General features: G+C 38.3%; 3 protein-coding genes and 1 non-coding gene across 6 annotated transcripts; all 4 read left to right on the top strand.

Annotated features, from left to right (window-relative positions):
• Positions 1-1529: 1529 nt before the first annotated feature.
• On the top strand, positions 1530-7681 carry LOC117317526 (trichohyalin-like). Its single transcript, XM_033872341.1, has 3 exons — positions 1530-1562; positions 5949-6630; positions 6936-7681. The coding sequence occupies exons 1-3, from the start codon at positions 1530-1532 to the stop codon at positions 7679-7681; spliced, it is 1461 nt and encodes a 486-aa protein (XP_033728232.1).
• LOC117317321 (zinc finger protein 2-like) lies at positions 2481-16065 on the top strand. 3 transcript variants are annotated; one of them, XM_033872117.1, is made up of 3 exons: positions 2481-2555; positions 5222-5350; positions 11782-16065. In XM_033872117.1, the coding sequence occupies exon 3, from the start codon at positions 12121-12123 to the stop codon at positions 14005-14007; it is 1887 nt and encodes a 628-aa protein (XP_033728008.1). In that variant the 5' UTR covers positions 2481-2555; positions 5222-5350; positions 11782-12120; the 3' UTR covers positions 14008-16065. The 3 variants fall into 3 exon arrangements, with proteins under 3 accessions (XP_033728008.1, XP_033728009.1, XP_033728010.1); XM_033872118.1 differs by having other exon boundaries at positions 5222-5358; XM_033872119.1 differs by lacking the exon at positions 5222-5350 and having other exon boundaries at positions 2489-2555.
• On the top strand, positions 3906-3977 carry Trnat-agu. Its single transcript has one exon. It is a non-coding gene; the product is annotated as a tRNA-Thr (tRNA).
• On the top strand, positions 7678-10230 carry LOC117317525 (trichohyalin-like). The gene is made up of 3 exons (XM_033872339.1): positions 7678-7864; positions 8374-9759; positions 9845-10230. The coding sequence occupies exons 1-3, from the start codon at positions 7678-7680 to the stop codon at positions 10228-10230; spliced, it is 1959 nt and encodes a 652-aa protein (XP_033728230.1).
• Positions 16066-21978: the final 5913 nt, after the last annotated feature.

Below are 21978 nucleotides of genomic sequence, written 5' to 3'. Positions count from 1 at the left end.
TTATTTACATCCTAACAAGGTAAATTAATAATAAATGATCTGCGCATGCGTGATTCTTCCGTTTTACTACATTTTTAGGATATAACATGACATTTTTATAGGTTATAGCCCATAAAATATAATCACCATTTTACCTTATCTGTAAAACATCAACATCAAACACACATTTCCCCGCAAACACATTTTCGAACTTTATAATCTTAAAGAAAATAACATGATTTTCCCAGTAGGGAATTGGCCTCGTGCGATTTGATTTTCTGTTCTGGTCGGGGGGGGGGGGGGGGGGGGGGGGGGGGGGGTCTTCTATGTATTTGCTTTCTCATTCAGAACAACATACAGCTTCATGAGAAACACTAACCAGCTCGGATAGGAATTGAACTGCACACCTCATAACCGTTACTTCGAGTGACACCTGGCGCTTACATTGTACAGACACAAGGACCTGTAGATTTGTTACAATCTAGCTTTAGGAGTATAGATCTTACTAAACACACGTGTACATGTAGGTAGTCACAGACACAGGGGACTGTAAATTTGTTACAATATAGGTTTTGGGGGTATAGATATATACAATTGTACATGTAGGTAGTCACAGACACAGCGGCCAGTAAATATGTTACAATATAGGTTTTGGGAGTATAGATCTTGCTTTATACAATTGTACATGTAGGTAGTTACAGACACAGGGGACTGTAAATTTATTACAGTCTAACTGTGGGGGAGTACAAATCCTCCTAAATACACGTGTACATTATATATGGTTAGAAATGAAAAACAATTACATGTATTTCAACTATAAATAGTGGATGATTTTGAACATCGATCGGATGGGATTTTTTTTCTATTTATGTTTTATTATTTATTCATTTTGACAGTTATACAATAATTCATCTTGAGCAATAATTCCCAGAGGAACAGAGAAGCTGTCGGCAGAAAACAGTAGTTATCGGCAAAACACGATAATTGTTGGCATAATTCGATAGTCGTTGAGTTATCATGGTACATTGAACTGTACACGTAGATTCACACGGAATCCATTTTTGGTATCTTTATAGAGAACAGGGTGAAGATAAATGCATTCCGAGATCAACGACTTAAAGTCTAGAAAAATAATTAGGGACACTAAAAATTATGCTTCCAACACTAACGCTGCCTGGTAAATTCAGAGCACTGTTCACTGAATCTTTATATGCGTTGCTGCACAAAAAAAAAAAAAAAAAACGAGAAAAAAAAAACAAAAAAAACAGCAGTGTGCTGAGCCGTGGATATCTTCAGGTATTCTTAATCTCATTTCTGAAAGAAACAAAATTCTTTCTGGTTTTAAAGTAAACAAAAATCCAGTGGACTTTAAAAGATTCTGTACCTTAAGAAAAAAACAATAAAAAACAACAAGGATTTCGTTAAAAACAAAAATTGAAGAGAACAAAGGTAATAAAACCCGGCTTTCCTCCTCCTTCAAAACCTGGCACGTCCTTAAATGACCTTGACTGTTAATATGACGTTAGATAAAAACAAACAAACAAATCAGGATGGAAGTGCGCGAGGGGTTTTACTGCCGGAAGGTAAGGAACCGGTGTACCCGGGAAAACCCACGTGATTGGATAGGTGACCCCATACCTCTCCACGTCCGATCGGGTAATCGAACCCCGTCCGTCCAGGTGAAAGGCAGATGTGGCTGGGCATCACTTAGTAAGTTATACATGTATTGTGATATATGACGTCATAATGAAGTATTACTGCAGTTTATATTGTATTAAAGTATTGCATTACATGGTATTTTACTTCATTGCGTCGTATCGCATTGCATTGTATTTTTACTGTATTGCATTGCATCACATTACATTATTTACTTTATACACTTTAATCCTTTATTCTAAATCTAAGTACCGATATGCCACACTATAATGTATTGTACCAGTCGCTGATTTTGAATATCAGTATTTTATGTTATAGAAAAAATACACATGTAAGGCTTAATTAAGATGCTGACACTCTATTTTTACATTGTGTTCTTGTTATATCCATCCATGTGGATGATATGGCTATAATTACGTTTGAATGGGTGCCACCTGGATCCGTTTAAAGGGAGATTACTCTCACAATTATTGTGCTATTGTAGAGTACACAAACACATATTTGATATTAAACTCCGGTGTTTTATAATAGTGCAAAGTATGTGTGATCATCTTTTATATGAATTATTACATATTACTTGTTTATTATCTATATATTTATGTTTTGATATATAACGCCAGGCTTCTAAAAGACTCAAGTTAGTCAAATGAGTTTTCGAAATTTTTCCTTTGTTTCTGTTAATATCTATAAAATTTAAGAAGATATCAAATATTAAAATTTATAAGGAACGGTGAGTTGCTTTCTCTGTGTCCCAAAAATATGTATAATCAATGTATATTGTGCATGCCAATCATGTCTTCGGGATCCGAAATTTAGTACCTTCCAGTGATGAAGCGCTGAAGTGACACAGGTCAGGATAAAAATCACTGCTGCTTGTCGGCAACAAAGACAAGAATTACTCGAATTAGGGACCGTCGCCTGTAAGTTGTGTGGTTAAAAAATATAGAGTGTGTCTTATTTTTGTCAAAGTCAATGTTTTTACAAATGGCGAATTATTGCAATGTGACATAAATCCAAATATCTTGCAGTCAAGTCATTGTAGCTACCATGAAAAATGCACACGAAGATGCTCGCAGTTTAATTTCTTCGCCTTCTCCTTGAAATGTGTATTTCAGTATGTGGTGATTACTTCTCCCTAGTTCTCTTTTGATCTAAATAGGATATTTATATTGCCAAATCTCTGTTAAAACAAAAATCAATAACTAGGAATACCTTGCAATGCCATTACTTGTGGTTCCTGTGTGGTACAGTTGAGTGTAAGCTAACCCTTACACCCTAGTGCACTACCTTTAAACTACAGGTAATTATAAACTAGTAGTGCACTACGTCCAGTCAGGTGTGAACACAAATCCCCCTATACAGGTAATGGACAGTGCCACTGGACACCTGTGTTATATAGATACCTGTAGTTGTTAGAGCAAGGGTACGTAATTTCGCACAGTACGTAAATTCGCACACCTGACGATTTTTTTGCGTTTTTCCTCCAAGTGGTCGAGGACTGTGTTTTTTGTTTATATGTTGACTAATGCCAACCTTTAGTGGAACATTTGACGTTTTAAGTACATCTTTTCAGATTAAGTTTGTTTTGAAAACAAATTTTAACTGATACGACTCACTTCCGATAAAATTGATACCGCATGATTAAATATCTTATTTAAAATAATCCCAGTTGTTGATTGGCATGTGAATTTGCAAATATTTAAGGAAAATATCATTTGATCAGATAATAAACAAAACTTATTACAAATCCACCAAGTATAACTAATAACAGCGCTGACCTGCAGACACCCCGTCATTTTCACCGCCTTGTTTACATTACCTCCGTTGGGACCGGTCATTATTTAAAGCAAAAATGACGGTAAATTTACACTTTCCAATTTTACATTATTTTGTTTTTAAAGATATTTTTAATCATGTCATTGGGCTTTATCTTAGTTTAGGATGTTGTTTGTCTACAAAATGGTTGAAAATTATTTTTACCAACAAAATTAAAGAAGTTAGATGGGTGTGCGAAATTACGTACCCGATCGTCTTCAAACCCAGCAATAAACACAAGTTAACAACAGCTCCCTTGCGCAGTGATACGTGTGCGCATATCAGGTTGCACACTTGTATGTTACGAAGCATTTGTACATCTAACAATGTGAGGTATCCTTTCTTGATTTGAAATTGATTTGACGGAAATGTTTTTAAAAACATACCGAAAGTGTGCGAAATTACGTACCCCCACTCTACATGTGTAGCGGAACTGGACCGGGTCAATCATCGGCGACCAGATAGCTCAATCGGTAGAGCATCCGGCTAGTGTTCGGAGGTCCCGGGTTCGAACCCCGGTCTGGCCGTGCATTTTTCCACTCCTACTACATTTGGTGCCGTGACCAAACCTTGTTTCAAGTGAGGTGAATACTTGACAAGGGGATACCCGAACCTGGGTTGTGAGTTGTGAAGTCTTCGGGGTCGAAGACTTAAAAAAAAGGAGGGAAGAGTGTAGCGGAACTGGACCGGGTCGATCATCGGCGACCAGGTAGCTCAATCGTTAGAGCATCCGGCTAGTGTTCGGAGGTCCCGGGTTCGAACCCCGGTCTGGCCGTGCATTTTTCCACTCCTACTACACATATACAGACCTGTGTAAATTAACTGCCTTATATCTGTCATCCTGGCTTAACCAGGTATATATTTAAATGTTGATAAATTTTATCTAATATTAACTCAAAATAAAATTGGCTGCGGCTCTGATATGATATATTGCACAAGAGCAATTAAATCAATATTGGATTTGTAGTGGGTTTTTTATCATCATTTTTTTTTTTTAAAAAGATTCCATTATAGTGTAAAATCAAGGTTTATCTTCCTGATTTCAAAATTTTGATGCGTTTCATTTATTTTTTAGATGTAATTGATATATGTTTTATATTAATGATTAATTCTACCTTAAGACTTGATGACTGTAGATTTTTGTCTCAAGTACACTGTATATGTACATAATATTTGTTAAGTCATGAAATCATTTTATAGTGCATAATCAAGAATCAGAAGTTTTGTATATTCACATTTATGTTCTGTAAGAGACATATGATATCTACACAACAAGTTATGTACATGTACCTGTATGTATAATTGGTACTCTCAGGACATGCCTGTTGCCAGGGCCCAAACCCCACCTCACCACCACATTATGGACCTCCATAACACCTTATATTACCTATATATATATATTTGTATCAGATGAGGATCAGTCTTAAGGTGTGCCTGTTTTAACACCTGGCTATAGTTTTGCCAAGTCCCCAATTACCACCCCAGGGGTCCATCTATAGCATGCTGTGCCAGGCCTCTGTCTTACCTACCTGTAATTAGCATCTAACACTACCAATATATAATATCTACATGTGGATGTTTGTGACATTTAGATTTGTTAAATACACTGTAGTTTGAATTTGCTAAACTGCCATGTTGTAAAGTTTGTCATCAACTTTTACCTTAATTGACATGCAAACACGAGAAAGACAGTCATAATATTGTACTATCAAATTAGTCAAGCAGAACTTTATAGAGCTTCTTTTTTATCTTTTTTTTCTTATTATTGTAGGTGAAATATTGGCTGATGAAAAATTATGCAATACTTTGGTTGCCCCTAAAGACAATACAGACTGAAGACTGCTGTAATGTCTGAAACTTCCAAATAACCTGAAGCCTCCAAAACACAGAAAGCCATAATGTAAGAATGTAAGCAGTTTATGTCGTTTGAATTTGCTCAACAGCAAATTGGTACAATGTTCAGCATCAACTATGTGGAATTCAATATCAGTTCAGTAACGAAGAGAATATCTTAATCCCGTTTCGCTATTTATAAGAACCGTAATGTTTAATGACTATAGAATCTAAGTTATCGTCACTTTAACAAAATGATCAAAGTTATTATTTAGATTTTGGATATATGATCAGGTAGCATGCTGGAATGAACACCAATATACACTCAACCAATATATCACTCAACCAATATATACTCAACCAATAAACACTCAACCAATATATACACAACCAATACATACTCAACCAATAAACACTCAACCAATACATACTCAACCAATATATACTCAACCAATACATACTCAACCAATATATACTCAACCAATATATACTCAACCAAGAGAGACGAAACCAAAGACACGCAACCAAGAGAGACGCAACCAAGAGAGACACGCAACCAAAGAGACACGCAACCAAGAAGACAACAACAGAAACACGCAACCAAGAGAGACGAACCAAGATGAGACGCAACCAAGAGACACAAACCAAGAGACACGCAAACCAAGAGAGACGCAACCAAAAGACGCAACCAAGAGACACGCAACCAAGAGATACGCAACCAAGAGACACGCAACCAGAGACACGCAACAAATAGACACGCAACAAAGAACACGCAACCAAGAAACACGCAACCAAGAGACACGCAACCAAAGGAGAGACAACCAAGAGACACGCAACCAAGAGACACGCAACAGAGACACGTAAACCCAAAGAGACGCAACCAAGAGACACGCAACCAAGAGACACGCAACAAAGAGACACGCAACAAAGAGACACGCAACCAAGAAACACGCAACCAAGAGACACGCAACCAAGAGAGACGCAACCAAGAGACACGCAACCAAGAGGACACGCAACCAAGAGAGACGCAACCAAGAGAGACGCAACCAAGAGACACGCAACCAAGAAGACGCAACCAAGACAGACGCAACCAAGACAGACGCAACCAAGACAGACGCAACCAAGGACACGCAACCAAGACAGAGCAACCAAGACACACGCAACCAAGACAGACGCAACCAAGAGAGACGCAACCAAGAGACACCAACCAAGACAAGCAACCAAGAGACAACGCAACCAGAACACGCAACCAAGACAGACGCAACCAAGGAGACACGCAAGCAATAGACAGCAACCAAGAGACACGCAACCAAGAGAGACGCAACCAAACAGAGCAACCAAAGACACGCAACCAATAGCGAAACCAAGACAGAGCAACCAAGAGACACTAACCAAGAGACACCAACCCAAGAGACACGCAACCAAGAAAGCAACCAAGATGACCGCAACCAAACATACGCAACCAAAACACGCAACCAAGAAACAACCAAATACAACTACAACCAAGTAATACTCAACAAAATACTCAACCAATATAACTCAACCAATAATACGCAACCAATAACATGTACACTCAACCAATATACACTAAAACCAAAAACACGCAACCAATATACGCTAAACCCAAATAGACACAAACGCTCAACCAATAGATGCCAACCAAAAACGCCAACCAAAGACACGCAACCAAGAAGACGCAACCAAGACACGCAACCAAGAGACACGCAACCAAGAAAACACGCAACCAAGAGACGAAACCCAAAGGGAACACCAACCAAGAGAGACGCAACCAGAGAGACTCAACAAGAGAGACGAAACCCAAGAGACACGCAACCAAGAGACACGCAACCAAAGACACGCAACCAAGAGCCCACGCAACCCAGAAAAACACGCAACCAAGAGAGACGCAAACCAAGAGACACGCAACAAGGAGAAAAGCAACCAAAAAATACTCAACCAAAGACAGGTACACGCAACCAATAACACAACCAAGACACACGAAACCCAAAGAGACACGCAACCAAGAGAACACCAACCAAAACACTCAACCAATATACGTCAACCAAAGACACATAGCTCAACCAAATATGCCAACCAAATACGCTCAAACCAAGATACATCAACCAAGAAACCAACCAATAACACCAACCAAGAGACGCAACCAAGAAACACGCAACCAAAGGGAGACACGAAAACCAAGAGCCCAAACCCAAGGAGAGCAACCAAGAGGACGCAACCAAGAGACACGCAACCAAGAGACACGCAACCAAGAGACACGCAACCAAGAGACACGCAAGAAACACTGAAACAAGAGACACGAACCAAAGAGACACGAACAAGAGAGACAAACAAAGAGACGCAACCAAGAAAACCAACCAAGAGACAAGAAACAGAATGAAAAGACAAACCAGAGAGACCAACCAAGATACACGCAAACCAAGAGAAAAGCAACCAAGACAGACGCAACCAAGAGACATGACACAACCAAAGACACAAACTAAGAAAACAAAACAAGAGAGACAGAACCAAGAGAAAACGCAACCAAGAGAGACGCACCAAGAGACACGCAAACCAAGAGACAGCAACAAAAGAGACACGAAAACCAAGATACACGAAACCAATAGACACTCAACCAATATACCACTAACCAATAAACACCAAAGAACAACAAGAAAACACTCAACCAATATACACTCAACCAATATACACTCAACCAATATATACACTCAACCAATATACACTCAACCAATATACACTCAACCAATATATACTCAACCAATAAACACTCAACCAATATACACTCAACCAATATACACTCAACCAATATATACTCAACCAATATACACTCAACCAATATATACACTCAACCAATATATACTCAACCAATATATACTCAACCAATATACACTCAACCAATATATACTCAACCAATATACACTCAACCAATATACACTCAACCAATATACACTCAACCAATATATACTCAACCAATACACACTCAACCAATATACACTCAACCAATATACAGGGACACGGCAACCAAGAGACACGCAACCCAAGAGAGACGCAACCCCAGATGACGCAACCAAGACAGACGCAACCAAGAGACACGCAACCAAGAGAGACGCAACCAAGAGAGACGCAACCAAGAGACACGCAACCAAGAGACACGAACCAAGACAGACGCAACCAAGACAGACGCAACCAAGAGACGCAACCAAGAGGACGCAACCAAGAGAGACGCAACCAAGAGACACGCAACACAAGACACACGCAACCAAGACAGACGCAACCAAGACAGACGCCAACCAAGAGACGCAACCAAGAGACGCAACCAAGAGAGACGCAACCAAGAGACACGCAACCAAGACAGACGCAACCAAGACAGACGCAACCAAGAGACGGCAACCAAGACACGCAACCAAGAAACACGCAACCCAAGAGACACGCAACCAAGAGAGACGCAACCAAGAGAGACGCAAGGAAGAGACGCAACCCAAGAGAGACGCAACCAAGAGAGACGCAACCAAGAGACACGCAACCAAGAGACACGCAACCAAGAAACACGCAACCAAGAGACACGCAACCAAGATCATGACGCAACCAAGAGACACGCAACCAAGAGAGACGCAACCAAGAAACACGCAACCAAGAGACACGCAACAAGACACACGCAACCAAGAGACACGCAACCAAGAAGAGACGCAACCAAGAGACACGCAACCAAGAGACACGCAAACCTAAGACAGACGCAAACCAAGACAGACGCAACCAAGAGACACGCAACCAAGAGAGACGCAACCAAGAGAGACGCAACCAAGACAGACGCAACCAAGGCAGACGCAACCAAGACAGACGCAACCAAGAGACACGCAACCAAGGAGACACGAAACCAAGAGACGCAACCAAGAAACACGCAACCAAGAGACACGCAACCAAGAGACACGCAACCAAGAGAGACGCAACCAAGAGAGACGCAACCAAGAGACACGCAACAAGTAGAGACACAACACAAGATGAGACGCAACCAAGAACACGCAACCACTCGACACGCAACCAAGAGACACGCAACCAAGAGACGCAACCAAGAAACACGCAACCAAGAGACACGCAACCAAGAGACACGCAACCAAGAGAGACGCAACCAAGAGACACGCAACCAAGAGAGACGCAACCAAGACAGACGCAACCAAGAGAGACGCAACCAAGAGAGACGCAACCAAGAGAGACGCAAACTAAGAGACACGCAACCACGAGAGACGCAACCAAGAGAGACGCAACCAGATAGACGCAACCAAGAGACACGCAACCAAGAGACACGCAAACAAGAGAGACGCAACCAAGAGACACGCAACCAAGAGGAGAGACGCAAACCAAGAGACACGCAACCAAGAGAGAGACGCAACCAAGAGAGACGCAACCAAGACAGACGCAACCAAGATAGACGCAACCAAGAGACACGCAACCAAGAGAGACGCAACCAAGACAGACGCAACCAAGAGAGACGCAACACAAGAGAGACGCAACCAAGAGAGACGCAACAAGAGACACGCAAACCAAGAGAGACGCAACCAAGAGAGACGCAACCAAGAGAGACGCAACCAAGAGACACGCAACCAAGAGACACGCAAACAAGAGAGAAGCAACCAAGAGACACGCAACAAAGAGAGAGACGCAACCAAGAGACAGCAACCAAGAGAGAGACGCAACCAAAAGAGAGCGAACCAAGACAGACGCAACCAAGAGAGACGCAACCAAGAGACACGCAACCAAGAGAGACGCAACCAGACACACAACCAAGAAGACGCAACCAAGAGAGAGCAACCAAGAGAGAGAACGCAACCAAGACAGACGCAACCAAGAGACAGCAACCAAGAGACACGCAACCAAGACAGACGCAACCAAGAGACACAAGAACGGCCAACCAAGAGTACACGCAACCAATAGAGACGCAACCAAGAGAGACGCAACCAAGAGAGACTCAACCAAGACAGACGCAACCAAGTGACACGCAACCAAGAGAGACGCAACCAAGAGAGACTCAACCAATATATACTCAACCAATATACACTCAACCAATACATACTCAACCAATAAACACTCAACCAATATACACTCAACCAAAATAAACTCAACCAATATATACTCAACCAATATATACTCAACCAATATACAAACAACCAATATATACTCAACCAATATACAAACAACCAATATATACTCAACCAATATATACTCAACCAATATACACTCAACCAATACATACTCAACCAATACATACTCAACCAATACATACTCAACCAATACACACTCAACCAATATACACTCAACCAATTACAATATACACTCAGCCTCACAGGGGCAAAGGTGTTTACATCTGACTTTTAACATCTCAATAACTAGAGTCCTATGATCATGGCATTGGATCAATAGCTGGAATGAATGGCTACCAAATTGGTTTAACTAAATGTCATAAACCTACTTTCAAGGTCATTTGTGTCAAATGTGATCTTTTAAATACGCAATTGCCATGAAGTCGCATGTCACTCACAGCATTTGGCCAGTAGTATGCCCCTAAGTGACCATAGCTGTTGATATGATAGCCATTAGATATGTACCACTTTACTTGAATATTCGACATAACATTATAACAGTTTATAACCTTCTAGGATATATTAATCTTCAAGTTCTTTTATATGGTATCAGTGACTTGTCAACTGATTTAAACAGAACCATACTTTCCAACACTAGTTCTTACCTGAAAAAAAGTAAACGCTTTAAAAATTATAAGTAATATTTATGTCTATATATACTCATTTGTTTATATAAAGGTTAAATCAACTTAAAAATATATCATGAGTACATAGTAGTGTGAGAGTGAGTGAGAATGTGTTTTCTTTGTTTATATATATCAATTATTGACTTCCCCTACTTCATGTTCACTAAACTGGACATTTATAGGAAAGGACTAATATAGGCTGAGCCTGTTGTCCAATCCCTTTTGCCAACACCAATTCTGTACGATATTCAATGTAAATTTATACTTGTTGTGTTGACAATAAAATATTTTGAAAAAAAAAAAAATAGATATGTAGTAATATGGGAATTACAAGAAATGGTTGGAATTTGAGTTGCCTCATCTATAACACTTACCCTCAATCAACTTTGAAATTGTAATGAATTAAATCTTCCTATTAGTAAAGTATTTATTACATTAACCGCAAAACTGGTGAGGAATACAGACCCATTTTGCCTCTTCTTTTTTAAATGCTCCTGTAAATTAAGATTAGGTAATCATACTGAAGTATACATCACATTGATTGATCCAAGTATGAAAATGGGTCATGGAAAACTTATTAAAACTTAGATAAAAGATTTGAAAACGTCAAATTTTGTCGAGCAGTCTGTATGAAGTTTTGCAGTATTAATTAATTAGCTGAGGATGAAAAGACTTTCAAGTTATCATGTTTTTAATATTGTTTTTTTTTTTTTTTTCAGCAAGTGATTTATTGTCCTCAACTCACGATAAGTTGTTAAGAAGTGCCTGAGGATACAACATTCCTATCATGTGATATTGGAATCATAATGTCTTTGATTAGGACAATGTTGGATATCTATTTAAACAAACAAGTTGTATATACAGGACACATGATACATGGAAACATCTGACAGGACACAGACATAGAATTGTCCACTTACCATGTGGCTTGTTTGACGAGGTTCAATGTGAATCTTTGTCGATGGAAGGACATATCAAGCAAGCATAACAGACGGATTCTGTTGATTCCGATCAGGTAGAGATAAACAATTAAGGCACATAACGATAAGGTTAGAAACATGTCGAGTTGTGAACAAGATCCTAGTAATTCTTCTCCCTTCCGACTGGACACACAAGGAGAAGAGGAACCAAGGATGCCGAAATGTGAACAAGATCTGAGTGATTATTCTCACCGAGAGGTCCAATTAAAAACACGAGCCGAGGAGAAACCAAGTACGCCGAAATGTGGTGCAGAATTTAATGATACCTGCCAGTCGGAGATAGTTTTGGACAAAGGACTAGACTTATCTAAATGTAATACAGAAGCTGGTGTCTACTCTCAGGTGAAGGAACCTTTAAATACACCAATAGATACGGAACCGAACATGTCGAGATGTGAGGAAGAGTGTAGTAATTCCTCTCAGACGGAGAAACCTCTGTATACACAAGAGGAGCAGGAGCCAAACATGTCGACACGAGATGAAGAATTTAATGATATCTCTCACATGGAGGTTGACATGAAGGAACAGACAGATGATGAACCTGATGTGTCGGAATGTGGAAGAGAATTTAAGGACTTCTCTCAGCTGGGGAATCATACGCAGACACAAACAAAGGAACAACCAAATGTGTTGAAATGTAAGACCGAATTTGGTGACTCTTCTCAGCTGGATAAAGACATGAATACGCAAATGGATGAGGGACCAGACACATCCAAATATGGAACAGAATCGAGTAACTCCTCTCAACAGGACCCCGAGGTACCGACAGACGACGAACCAAACATGTACACATGTGGTGTGTGTGAAAAGGAATTTGGTGATTCGTCACAGCTGGAAGTTCACATCAGGACACATACAAGTGATGGACCATATACGTATATCTATGAGACAAACGATCATAATTCAATCGACACGTCACTGGTTAAATCGCTAAGTAAGACAGATTTGAAACCATTCAAATGCAATGTTTGTGGGAAAGAGTTTAGTGAGAACACCTACTTTCATGCACACATGAAGACACATGCCAAAGAAAGGCCACACAGATGTGATGTGTGTGGCAAAGCATTCACTTGTGTATCAACTCGAAACAAGCACCTGCGCACACATACAGGGGAAACGCCATTTAAATGCGAGGTCTGCGGTAGAGGATTCAGTCGTACATCCGACGTGAAGAGGCATTATCGGACACATACAGGAGAAAAGCCGTACAAATGTGATGTCTGCTTTAAGGAGTTTAGTCAGGCGTCCGCCTTACAAGCCCACATGAGGACACATACAGGGGAGAAACCTCACGGATGCAATGTCTGTGGTAAAAATTTCAGTCGCACATCAAACTTACAGAAACACATGCGAACACATACGGGGGAGAGGCCGTATAAGTGTGACATATGTGGTAGGGCATTTGGTCAGTCGGCTAACCTGCACTCGCATCTTATGATACACACGGGCGAGAAACCATACGAGTGTGAAATCTGTGGTAAGGAATTCACACAGACGAATGATGTTAAAATGCATCTCAGGACACATACCGGAGAAAAACCATGCAAATGTAGTGTTTGTGGTAAGGACTTCAGTTTCTCATCAAGTCTACATAGACATATGAGGACACACACAGGTGAAAAGCCACACAAATGTTATTTCTGCGGTAAATGCTTCAGCGAGTCTGGACATCTAAGTAACCACATCCGGACACATACAGGAGAGAAGCCGTATAAATGTGACGTTTGTGGGAAGGAACTTAGGCAAGTGAATGATCTGAAGATTCACTTGAGGACACATACAGGAGAGAAGCCATACAAGTGCGATGACTGTGATAAAAGATTTTGCTCCTCGTCTGCTCTACGTAAACACGTCAAAACACATACAGGGGAGAAGCCGTACAGCGACTTTCTTGGTCTGGATTTATCGTCCTCTAACATGCAGACAGAGCCTGAGGCTGTGACAGATGCACAAGAGAAACCATAGACATGTTCTACATGTGATTAAAATTAACATTAAATAATAAAATATTAACAGCCACCTGCATGGTTAGTAGTGATAGGGAAAATAGCACACCTTTGTTTTATAAAATAGCGATGAATATTTTTTTTGATAAATGGTAACCAGATGTAGACGGCTGTACATTAGTGCATTTTAAGTGTTACCTCTGGTCAGGATATCAGTAAAGCACTCGTTGGTTTAATCTTTTATGAAATGTGTGCATTTTGTAAATTAATTTTATCTTAGGTGATACTAAATGTTTCATTATAGCAAGAATTTTTTTTTTCAATGTCAAAATGTGTTTCTGTTAGTTGTTATCAGGTAACAAAATCATACATTCATAATGTGACTTAATTGGTATTGGTCATTACAGTTTTTAGCTCGCCTGCCCGAAGGGCAATTAAGTGGGCTTATATGCCAAGTCTGTTGTCCGCCTGTCTTTCGTCCGGCCATCTGGCCGGCGTCAACATTTCAATTATATCAATAACCAAGAGGCCTCGAGAAGGGCCTGTATACATGTATGTAGCATGCTGGGATGACGGGCTATCAAGTTTGTCCAAATGAATGACCTTGACAGACATTCAAGGTCACAGGGATCAAATAGGCTAATATTTTCAAACGACTTCTTCTCAATAACCAAAATACCCAGAGATCTGATATTGCATTTGTAGCACCGGTATACTGAGATAAAGGGCTGCCAAATTTGTTCAAATGAATGACCTTGACCTACATTCAAGATCACAGGATTCAAATAGGCTTAAATATTTTAAGATTAAGAGGCCCAGGGACTTGATATTGAGTCTGTATATGTAGCATGCTTGGGTGAAGGGCTACCAATGCAAGTTTGTTCAGATAAATGACTTTTTCTTACAATGTACATTCAATGTCACAGGGATAAAATAGGCTAAAGTCTTTTAACAACTTTCTTCTCAATAATGAAGAGGTCCAGGGACTTGTTATTGAGTCTGTAGCCTGCTTGGGTGAAGGGCTACTAAGTTTGTTCAAATGAATGACCTTAACCTTTATTCAAAGTCACATGTTAAATATACTAAAATATTTCCATGACTTCTCCTCAATAACCAAAAGATCCAGGAACATGATATTTGGCTTGTAGCATGCTTTGGTGAAGGACTAGAAAATTTGTTCAAATGAATGACCTTGACCATGATTTAATTTGAATTGGCCAAAATATTTATAAGACACGTTTTCAAATATCTGCGAGACCCTGAGATCTTATATCTGGTCTCTGATACACTTGGTTTTTTTTTGGTTTGTGTATAAAAAAGGATCATTGGATAGCAGGTGAGCAATACAGGCCCATTGGGCCTTTGTTTATGAGCTGGCCCCCTGGTCCTTGATCACATTTCCTTGTCTGAGTTTTATTTCTGCACAGTAATACCCTGGTATGTAGCATTACAGTTTCAATGTTAAATCATCAAAAGACAAAGCTTTATAGATACAGGTCAGATGTACTAGCTACAGAGTACAAAGTAATGACTGCCACACTGAGTGAAATGTTGGCAGCAACATATACCACTGTCAGACCAGCGTCGGTTTCAAGTCAGTAGTAAAGTGTCCATACCTAAAGGCCATACTAGACTGATTGTTCTGTACTAATTATATCTATGACACTATATAATTGTGGTCTGGATTTGGCCATACTAGTTGTATCAATACATAGTACTGATATAATTTGTTAACACTTAAATAGGAAAAAAACATTCTGCCATAATTATATTTAGTGATCAATAATTACATAATGATTATTTTATTTCGTGGTCATTTCAATTTTTTATACCTATATCTTAGTTTGATGTAGTCGTAACTATCAGATGGATTTGTTATAGTTATATAAAGTGTTAAAAGATTTTCCTCGTGAACCACCTGTTAACCATATATGTTACATGCCAATATTCTCTTTCATTGAATCAATTTAATATAGCAACATATTACATCATCTATGATCAATTGGATGTTATTCAATGTATCAATTCTATATTATTATACATTGTATTAATTACATAATGATATATACATTGTATCAATTCTATATTATTATACATTGTATTAATTACATAATGATATATGCAATGTATCAATTCTATATTATTATACATTGTTACAATACATTGTACATGTAATACTGTTATATCTTGTATCAATTAAATATTGTTCTACATTGTATTAATTAGACAATGATATATACATTGTATTAGATATTGTTATACATACATAGTATCGATTAATTATTGTTCTACATATTGTATTAATTAGATATTGTTATGCATTGTATCAATTAAATATTGTTAACTTCTTGTATATCAACATGATATAATATGTTACTACAAGTCATTATTCAAGCCTCATAAAGCTGTATATTGCAATTTTGCTTACTATTCGGAAGACAGGTACATTTGTACATGTATGTTCTGTGTTGAAGGTCTAATACACATCTCTTTCCATTAATTATAAGTATATATACTCAAAAGGTATTTAATGAGCTGGTATCCATTAATCTAGAATAAATAGAATGATAATGGTATTGCCTCACTTCAATAGACTGCCATTAAATGTTTATACTTTCATCAATACTTGTAGTACTGTACAATATGTGATAATTTCTGTGAGGAGGAAACTGATTTTGTTATAATTATTTGATAAACTCCAGCGAGAACTTACACAGGGAATTTTGTTCCTGTTAAAACTAATTCAAAAGGACATTTATGGTATTTGCCGAAATTAGCGCCCCTCCCCCTGTATGCCCCCCACCCCTTAGTTTCCAGCAGAGAAATTGATATTACATAAACGCAACTCCCAATCGTGAAGTAGATTCAAAATAAGTCATATTACCTACATTTCATATGTAGAGACTTCAGTTTTCTGATCAAATTAAGCTATACCCTAAATCTTAAATATCTGGTCACAATGCATCAAAATTTTTTCTTGCTGAACTTTTGTCCATAACATATAGATTTAGTTACCTTAATAAGCGCCCCCAGCTGTAACCATTTCTAAGCGCCCTGGGTACTAATTATGGCAAATATGGTATAAATGTCCTTTGGACAAATTGAAAATACAATTATTATTGATACTGCATCATTAGTTCATTTGACCCTTCAGGTCAGGATGACCTAATAGCCTAGTGGGATTAACCTTAGACTAGTCTTGAATGACCCAAAGATGGTCTTAAACGAGTGTCATTATTTTTTTAGGTTGGCAATATAAAAATGGCTGCCATCTTGAAAAAATATATTTTAATTTCTCCAGTTCCACATTATGGTCATGATATGAATTAAGTGGTGATTATTTTATTATTTTTCGACTATTATTGCAAAAGTTACTGTATTGCTCATTGTTCAGTACCTGTATTGATTTTTGCCTGGAGATCTACATTTTTTCAGCTGATCTCTTCAACATTCGGAATGCATTATAGTCATGATATGACGTTATGTTTCCCCAACAAATTTGATTTGAATCTTTTTGAAGAAGTTATTGCCCGTTGTACATACTTGAATTTTGTCCAGAGATTTCCTTCTGCAGGCTTTACAATCAGATATCAAGTTGTGTTTAATGAATTGGAGACTTTGGAATACTTGTTTTCCTCAAACTGTTAAAAAGTTAATCATTGACTTCGTAGTGAATGGTTAAACATTGACTTTGTAGTGAACGGTTAAACATTGACTTTGTAGTGAACGGTTAAACATTGACTTTGTAGTGAACGGTTAAACATTGACTTCGTAGTGAACGGTTAAACATTGACTTCGTAGTGAACGGTTAAACATTGACTTTGTAGTGAACGGTTAAACATAGACTTTGTAGTGAACGGTTAAACATAGACTTTGTAGTGAACGGTTAAACATTGACTTTGTAGTGAACGTTAAACATTGACTTTGTAGTGAACGGTTAAACATTGACTTTGTAGTGAACGGTTAAACATTGACTTTGTAGTGAACGGTTAAACATCGACTTTGTAGTGAACGGTTAAACATTGACTTTGTAGTGAACAGTTAAATACTGACTTTGTAGTGAACGGTTAAACATTGACTTTGTAGTGAACGGTTAAACATTGACTGTGTAGTGAACGTTAAACATTGACTTTGTAGTGAATGGTTAAACATTGACTTTGTAGTGAACGGTTAAACATTGACTTTGTAGTGAACGGTTAAACATTGACTTTGTAGTGAACGGTTAAACATTGACTTTGTAGTGAACGGTTAAACATTGACTTTGTAGTGAACGGTTAAACATTGACTTTGTAGTGAACGGTTAAACATTGACTTTGTAGTGAACGGTTAAACATTGACTTCGTAGTGAACGGTTAAACATTGACTTCGTAGTGAACGGTTAAACATTGACTTCGTAGTGAACGGTTAAACATAGACTTTGTAGTGAACGGTTAAACATAGACTTTGTAGTGAACGGTTAAACATCGACTTTGTAGTGAACGGTTAAACATTGACTTTGTAGTGAACAGTTAAACATTGACTTTGTAGTGAACGGTTAAACATTGACTGTGTAGTGAATGGTTAAACATTGACTTTGTAGTGAACAGTTAAACATTGACTTTGTAGTGAACGGTTAAACATCGACTTTGTAGTGAATGGTTAAACATTGACTTTGTAGTGAACGGTTAAACATTGACTTTGTAGTGAACGGTTAAACATTGACTTTGTAGTGAACGGTTAAACATCGACATTGTAGTGAACGGTTAAACATTGACTTTGTAGTTATTAACGGTTGAACATTGACTTTGTAGTGAACAGTTAAATACCGAATGTGTAGTGAACGGTTAAACATTGACTTTGTAGTGAACGGTTAAACATTGACTTTGTAGTGAACGGTTAAACATCGACTTTGTAGTGAACGGTTAAACATCGACTTTGTAGTGAACGGTTAAACATTGACTTTGTAGTGAACAGTTAAATACTGACTTTGTAGTGAACGGTTAAACATTGACTGTGTAGTGAACAGTTAAACATTGACTTTGTAGTGAACGGTTAAACATTGACTTTGTAGTGAACGGTTAAACATTGACATTGTAGTGAACGGTTAAACATTGACTTTGTAGTTATTAACGGTTGAACATTGACTTTGTAGTGAACAGTTAAATACCGAATGTGTAGTGAACGGTTAAACATTGACTTTGTAGTGAACGGTTAAACATTGACTTTGTAGTGAACGGTTAAACATGGACTTTGTAGTGAACAGTTAAACATTGACTTTGTAGTGAATGGTTAAACATTGACTTTGTAGTGAACGGTTAAACATTGACTTTGTAGTGAACGGTTAAACATTGACTGTGTAGTGAACAGTTAAACATTGACTTTGTAGTGAACGGTTAAACATTGACTTTGTAGTGAACGGTTAAACATTGACATTGTAGTGAATGGTTAAACATTGACTTTGTAGTTATTAACGGTTGAACATTGACTTTGTAGTGAACAGTTAAATACCGAATGTGTAGTGAACGGTTAAACATTGACTTTGTAGTGAACGGTTAAACATTGACTTTGTAGTGAACGGTTAAACATGGACTTTGTAGTGAACGGTTAAACATTGACTTTGTAGTGAACGGTTAAACATTGACTTTGTAGTGAACGGTTAAACATTGACTTTGTAGTGAACGGTTAAACATTGACTTTGTAGTGAACGGTTAGATTTATAGTATTTGGCAGGTGTGTATTGTTTCACTCTGCAGTACTCTTGTTCGTAAATGAATTGTTAATTAATATTTCCTCGTGCATAAATATATAGCGCTTTGCTACAGGAAATGGCAAAGTTAAACATTAGAACTCTTCTGCATTGGAGGTACAGCATAATTTGATAACTTAATGTTAGCTGTTGTAATAATAAATGTACTTGTATACATATATATATATATATATAGATAATAAATTGTTTTCATCCTTACGGACGAATTATAAAAGTAAAATAAAAAAAACAACTCTCCGTTAGCGCTTTCGTCGCGTCATGTCGACTCTTCAGAATTATTTTATTTTAAATAAAATCATTCTGAAGAGTCGCCATGACGCGACGAAAGCGCTAACGGAGAGTTTTTTTTTTTTATTTTACTTATATATATAATTTTACATGACATTAATGACATTAATGGTACATGTATTTGTGTGGATGGTTCTGGAATATAATGAATCCTAACAATGCCAGTCTGTCAACGTCAGTGTCCATGTACATTTTTAATGGGGATACATTTGTACATACCGGTGTAGTGTCCATTCCTGAAATACCGTGCTAGAACAAGGTGTAACACAGTGGTGTACGTATTTTAACGGTTATTAAAGTCACATTTAAAAGCAATATGTTCTTGTGTCTTTAGTCCAATCTCTAGTTTGTTGAGAGGTAAGCAATCCTTTTGTGGCACAGATAACCTTATATTTGATCCCTCTATATATTCCCTCCAATAAAATAGGTATCAAATTCTGTAAAGATAATGTTGTGTTCCATAGGAATTCAAGCGAGTTGATTTCACAACAACCTTCCTGGATTTAACTCCCGTTTCCTGGACTGCAAACAACTGTTTGTCATACCACCCTGTACACCAGTTTAACTACCGTATACACTTCTCAAATTCAACTTGTACATTTTGCACCTCTGTGTACAATGGCGTTGGACAAAACCCCTTGTAGTAGTGACGTCGGACAAAAACCCTTGTAATAGGTCAGAAAAGGAAGGTCGGAATAGGAAGGACAGAAAATAGAGGTCAGAAAAGAGAGGTCCGAATAGACAGGTCAGCATAGAGAGTACAGGTCAGAATAGAGAGGTCCAGAATAGAGAGGTCAGAAGAAACAGAGAAAGAATGAAAAGGACAGCATAGAGAGGTCAGAATAGAGAGGCCAGAATAGAGAGTACAGAATAGAGAGTACAGAATAGGGAGGTCAGAATAGGGAGGGCAGAACAGAGAGGTCAGAATAGGGAGGTCAGAATAGAGAGGACAGCATAGAAAGGTCAGAATAGAGAGGTCAGAATAGAGAGGCCGGCATAGAGAGGCCAGAATAGAGAGGTCAGAATAGAGAGTACAGAATAGAGAGGTCAGAATAGAGAGGACAGAATAGAGAGTACAGAATAGAGAGGACAGAATAGAGAGTACAGAAGAAACAGAGAACTCAGAATGAAAAGGACAGCATAGAGAGGTCAGAATGAAAAGGACAGCATAGAGAGGCCGGCATAGAGAGGCCAGAATAGAGAGGCCGGCATAGAGAGGCCAGAATAGAGAGGTCAGAATAGAGAGTACAGAATAGAGAGGTCAGAATAGAGAGGACAGAATAGAGAGTACAGAATAGAGAGGACAGAATAGAGAGTACAGAAGAAACAGAGAACTCAGAATGAAAAGGACAGCATAGAGAGGTCAGAATGAAAAGGACAGCATAGAGAGGTCAGAATAGAGAGGTCAGAATAGGGAGGGCAGAATAGGGAGGGCAGAATAGAGAGGCCTGAATAGAGAGGTCAGCATAGAGAGTACAGAATAGAGAGGTCAGAATAGAGAGGACAGCATAGAGAAGTCAGAATAGAGAGGACGTTAATTAATTCAGCATAGAGAGGTATGAATAGAGAAGTCAGAATAGAGAGGTCAGAATAGAGAAGTCAGAATAGAGAGGTCAGAATAGGGAGGCCAGAATAGAGAGGTCAGCTTAGAGGGGGTCAGAATAGAGAGGACAGAATGGAGAGGTCAGAAGAGAGATAACTATATAGAGAGGTCAGAATGGAGTAGACAGAATTCAGAGGTTAGGATACATGTAGAGAAATAAGAAAATTATCCTCATATTGAAATTGACATTAAAAACATGTTAAAAAATACAACAAACAAATGATTTTTAGGGGCTTGTTCATCCACAAATATATTTGAAAACTGCAGATGACTGAATTAAATTTTTCACAAAACTCACAAACCTGAATTATTAACACATCCCAATATAATTACAAATTAATCAACACACAAGA

Source organism: Pecten maximus, chromosome 19 (genome assembly GCF_902652985.1).
Source record: "Pecten maximus chromosome 19, xPecMax1.1, whole genome shotgun sequence".
In the NCBI taxonomy this organism is placed as follows: Eukaryota; Metazoa; Mollusca; class Bivalvia; order Pectinida; family Pectinidae; genus Pecten; species Pecten maximus.
The sequence above is the reverse complement of the archived record's forward strand: the minus strand, read 5'-3'. Positions and strand labels throughout refer to the sequence as shown.

Excerpts from the sequence above, each read along its gene's own strand:
- LOC117317321 (XM_033872117.1), top strand. The coding sequence starts at position 12,121 with ATGTCGAGTTGTGAACAAGATCCTAGTAATTCTTCTCCCTTCCGACTG.
- LOC117317526 (XM_033872341.1), top strand. The coding sequence starts at position 1,530 with ATGGAAGTGCGCGAGGGGTTTTACTGCCGGAAG. Across the intron at positions 1,563-5,948 it reads AGGGGTTTTACTGCCGGAAG|AGAGACGCAACCAAAAGACG; the intron begins GTAAGGAACCGG and ends ACGCAAACCAAG. Across the intron at positions 6,631-6,935 it reads AACAGAGCAACCAAAGACAC|ATGCCAACCAAAAACGCCAA; the intron begins GCAACCAATAGC and ends CTCAACCAATAG.
- LOC117317525 (XM_033872339.1), top strand. The coding sequence starts at position 7,678 with ATGAAAAGACAAACCAGAGAGACCAACCAAGATACACGCAAACCAAGA. Across the intron at positions 7,865-8,373 it reads GACACGCAAACCAAGAGACA|ACAGACGCAACCAAGAGACA; the intron begins GCAACAAAAGAG and ends GACGCAACCAAG. Across the intron at positions 9,760-9,844 it reads GACACGCAACCAAGAGAGAC|AGAGACGCAACCAAGAGAGA; the intron begins GCAACCAAGACA and ends ACGCAAACCAAG.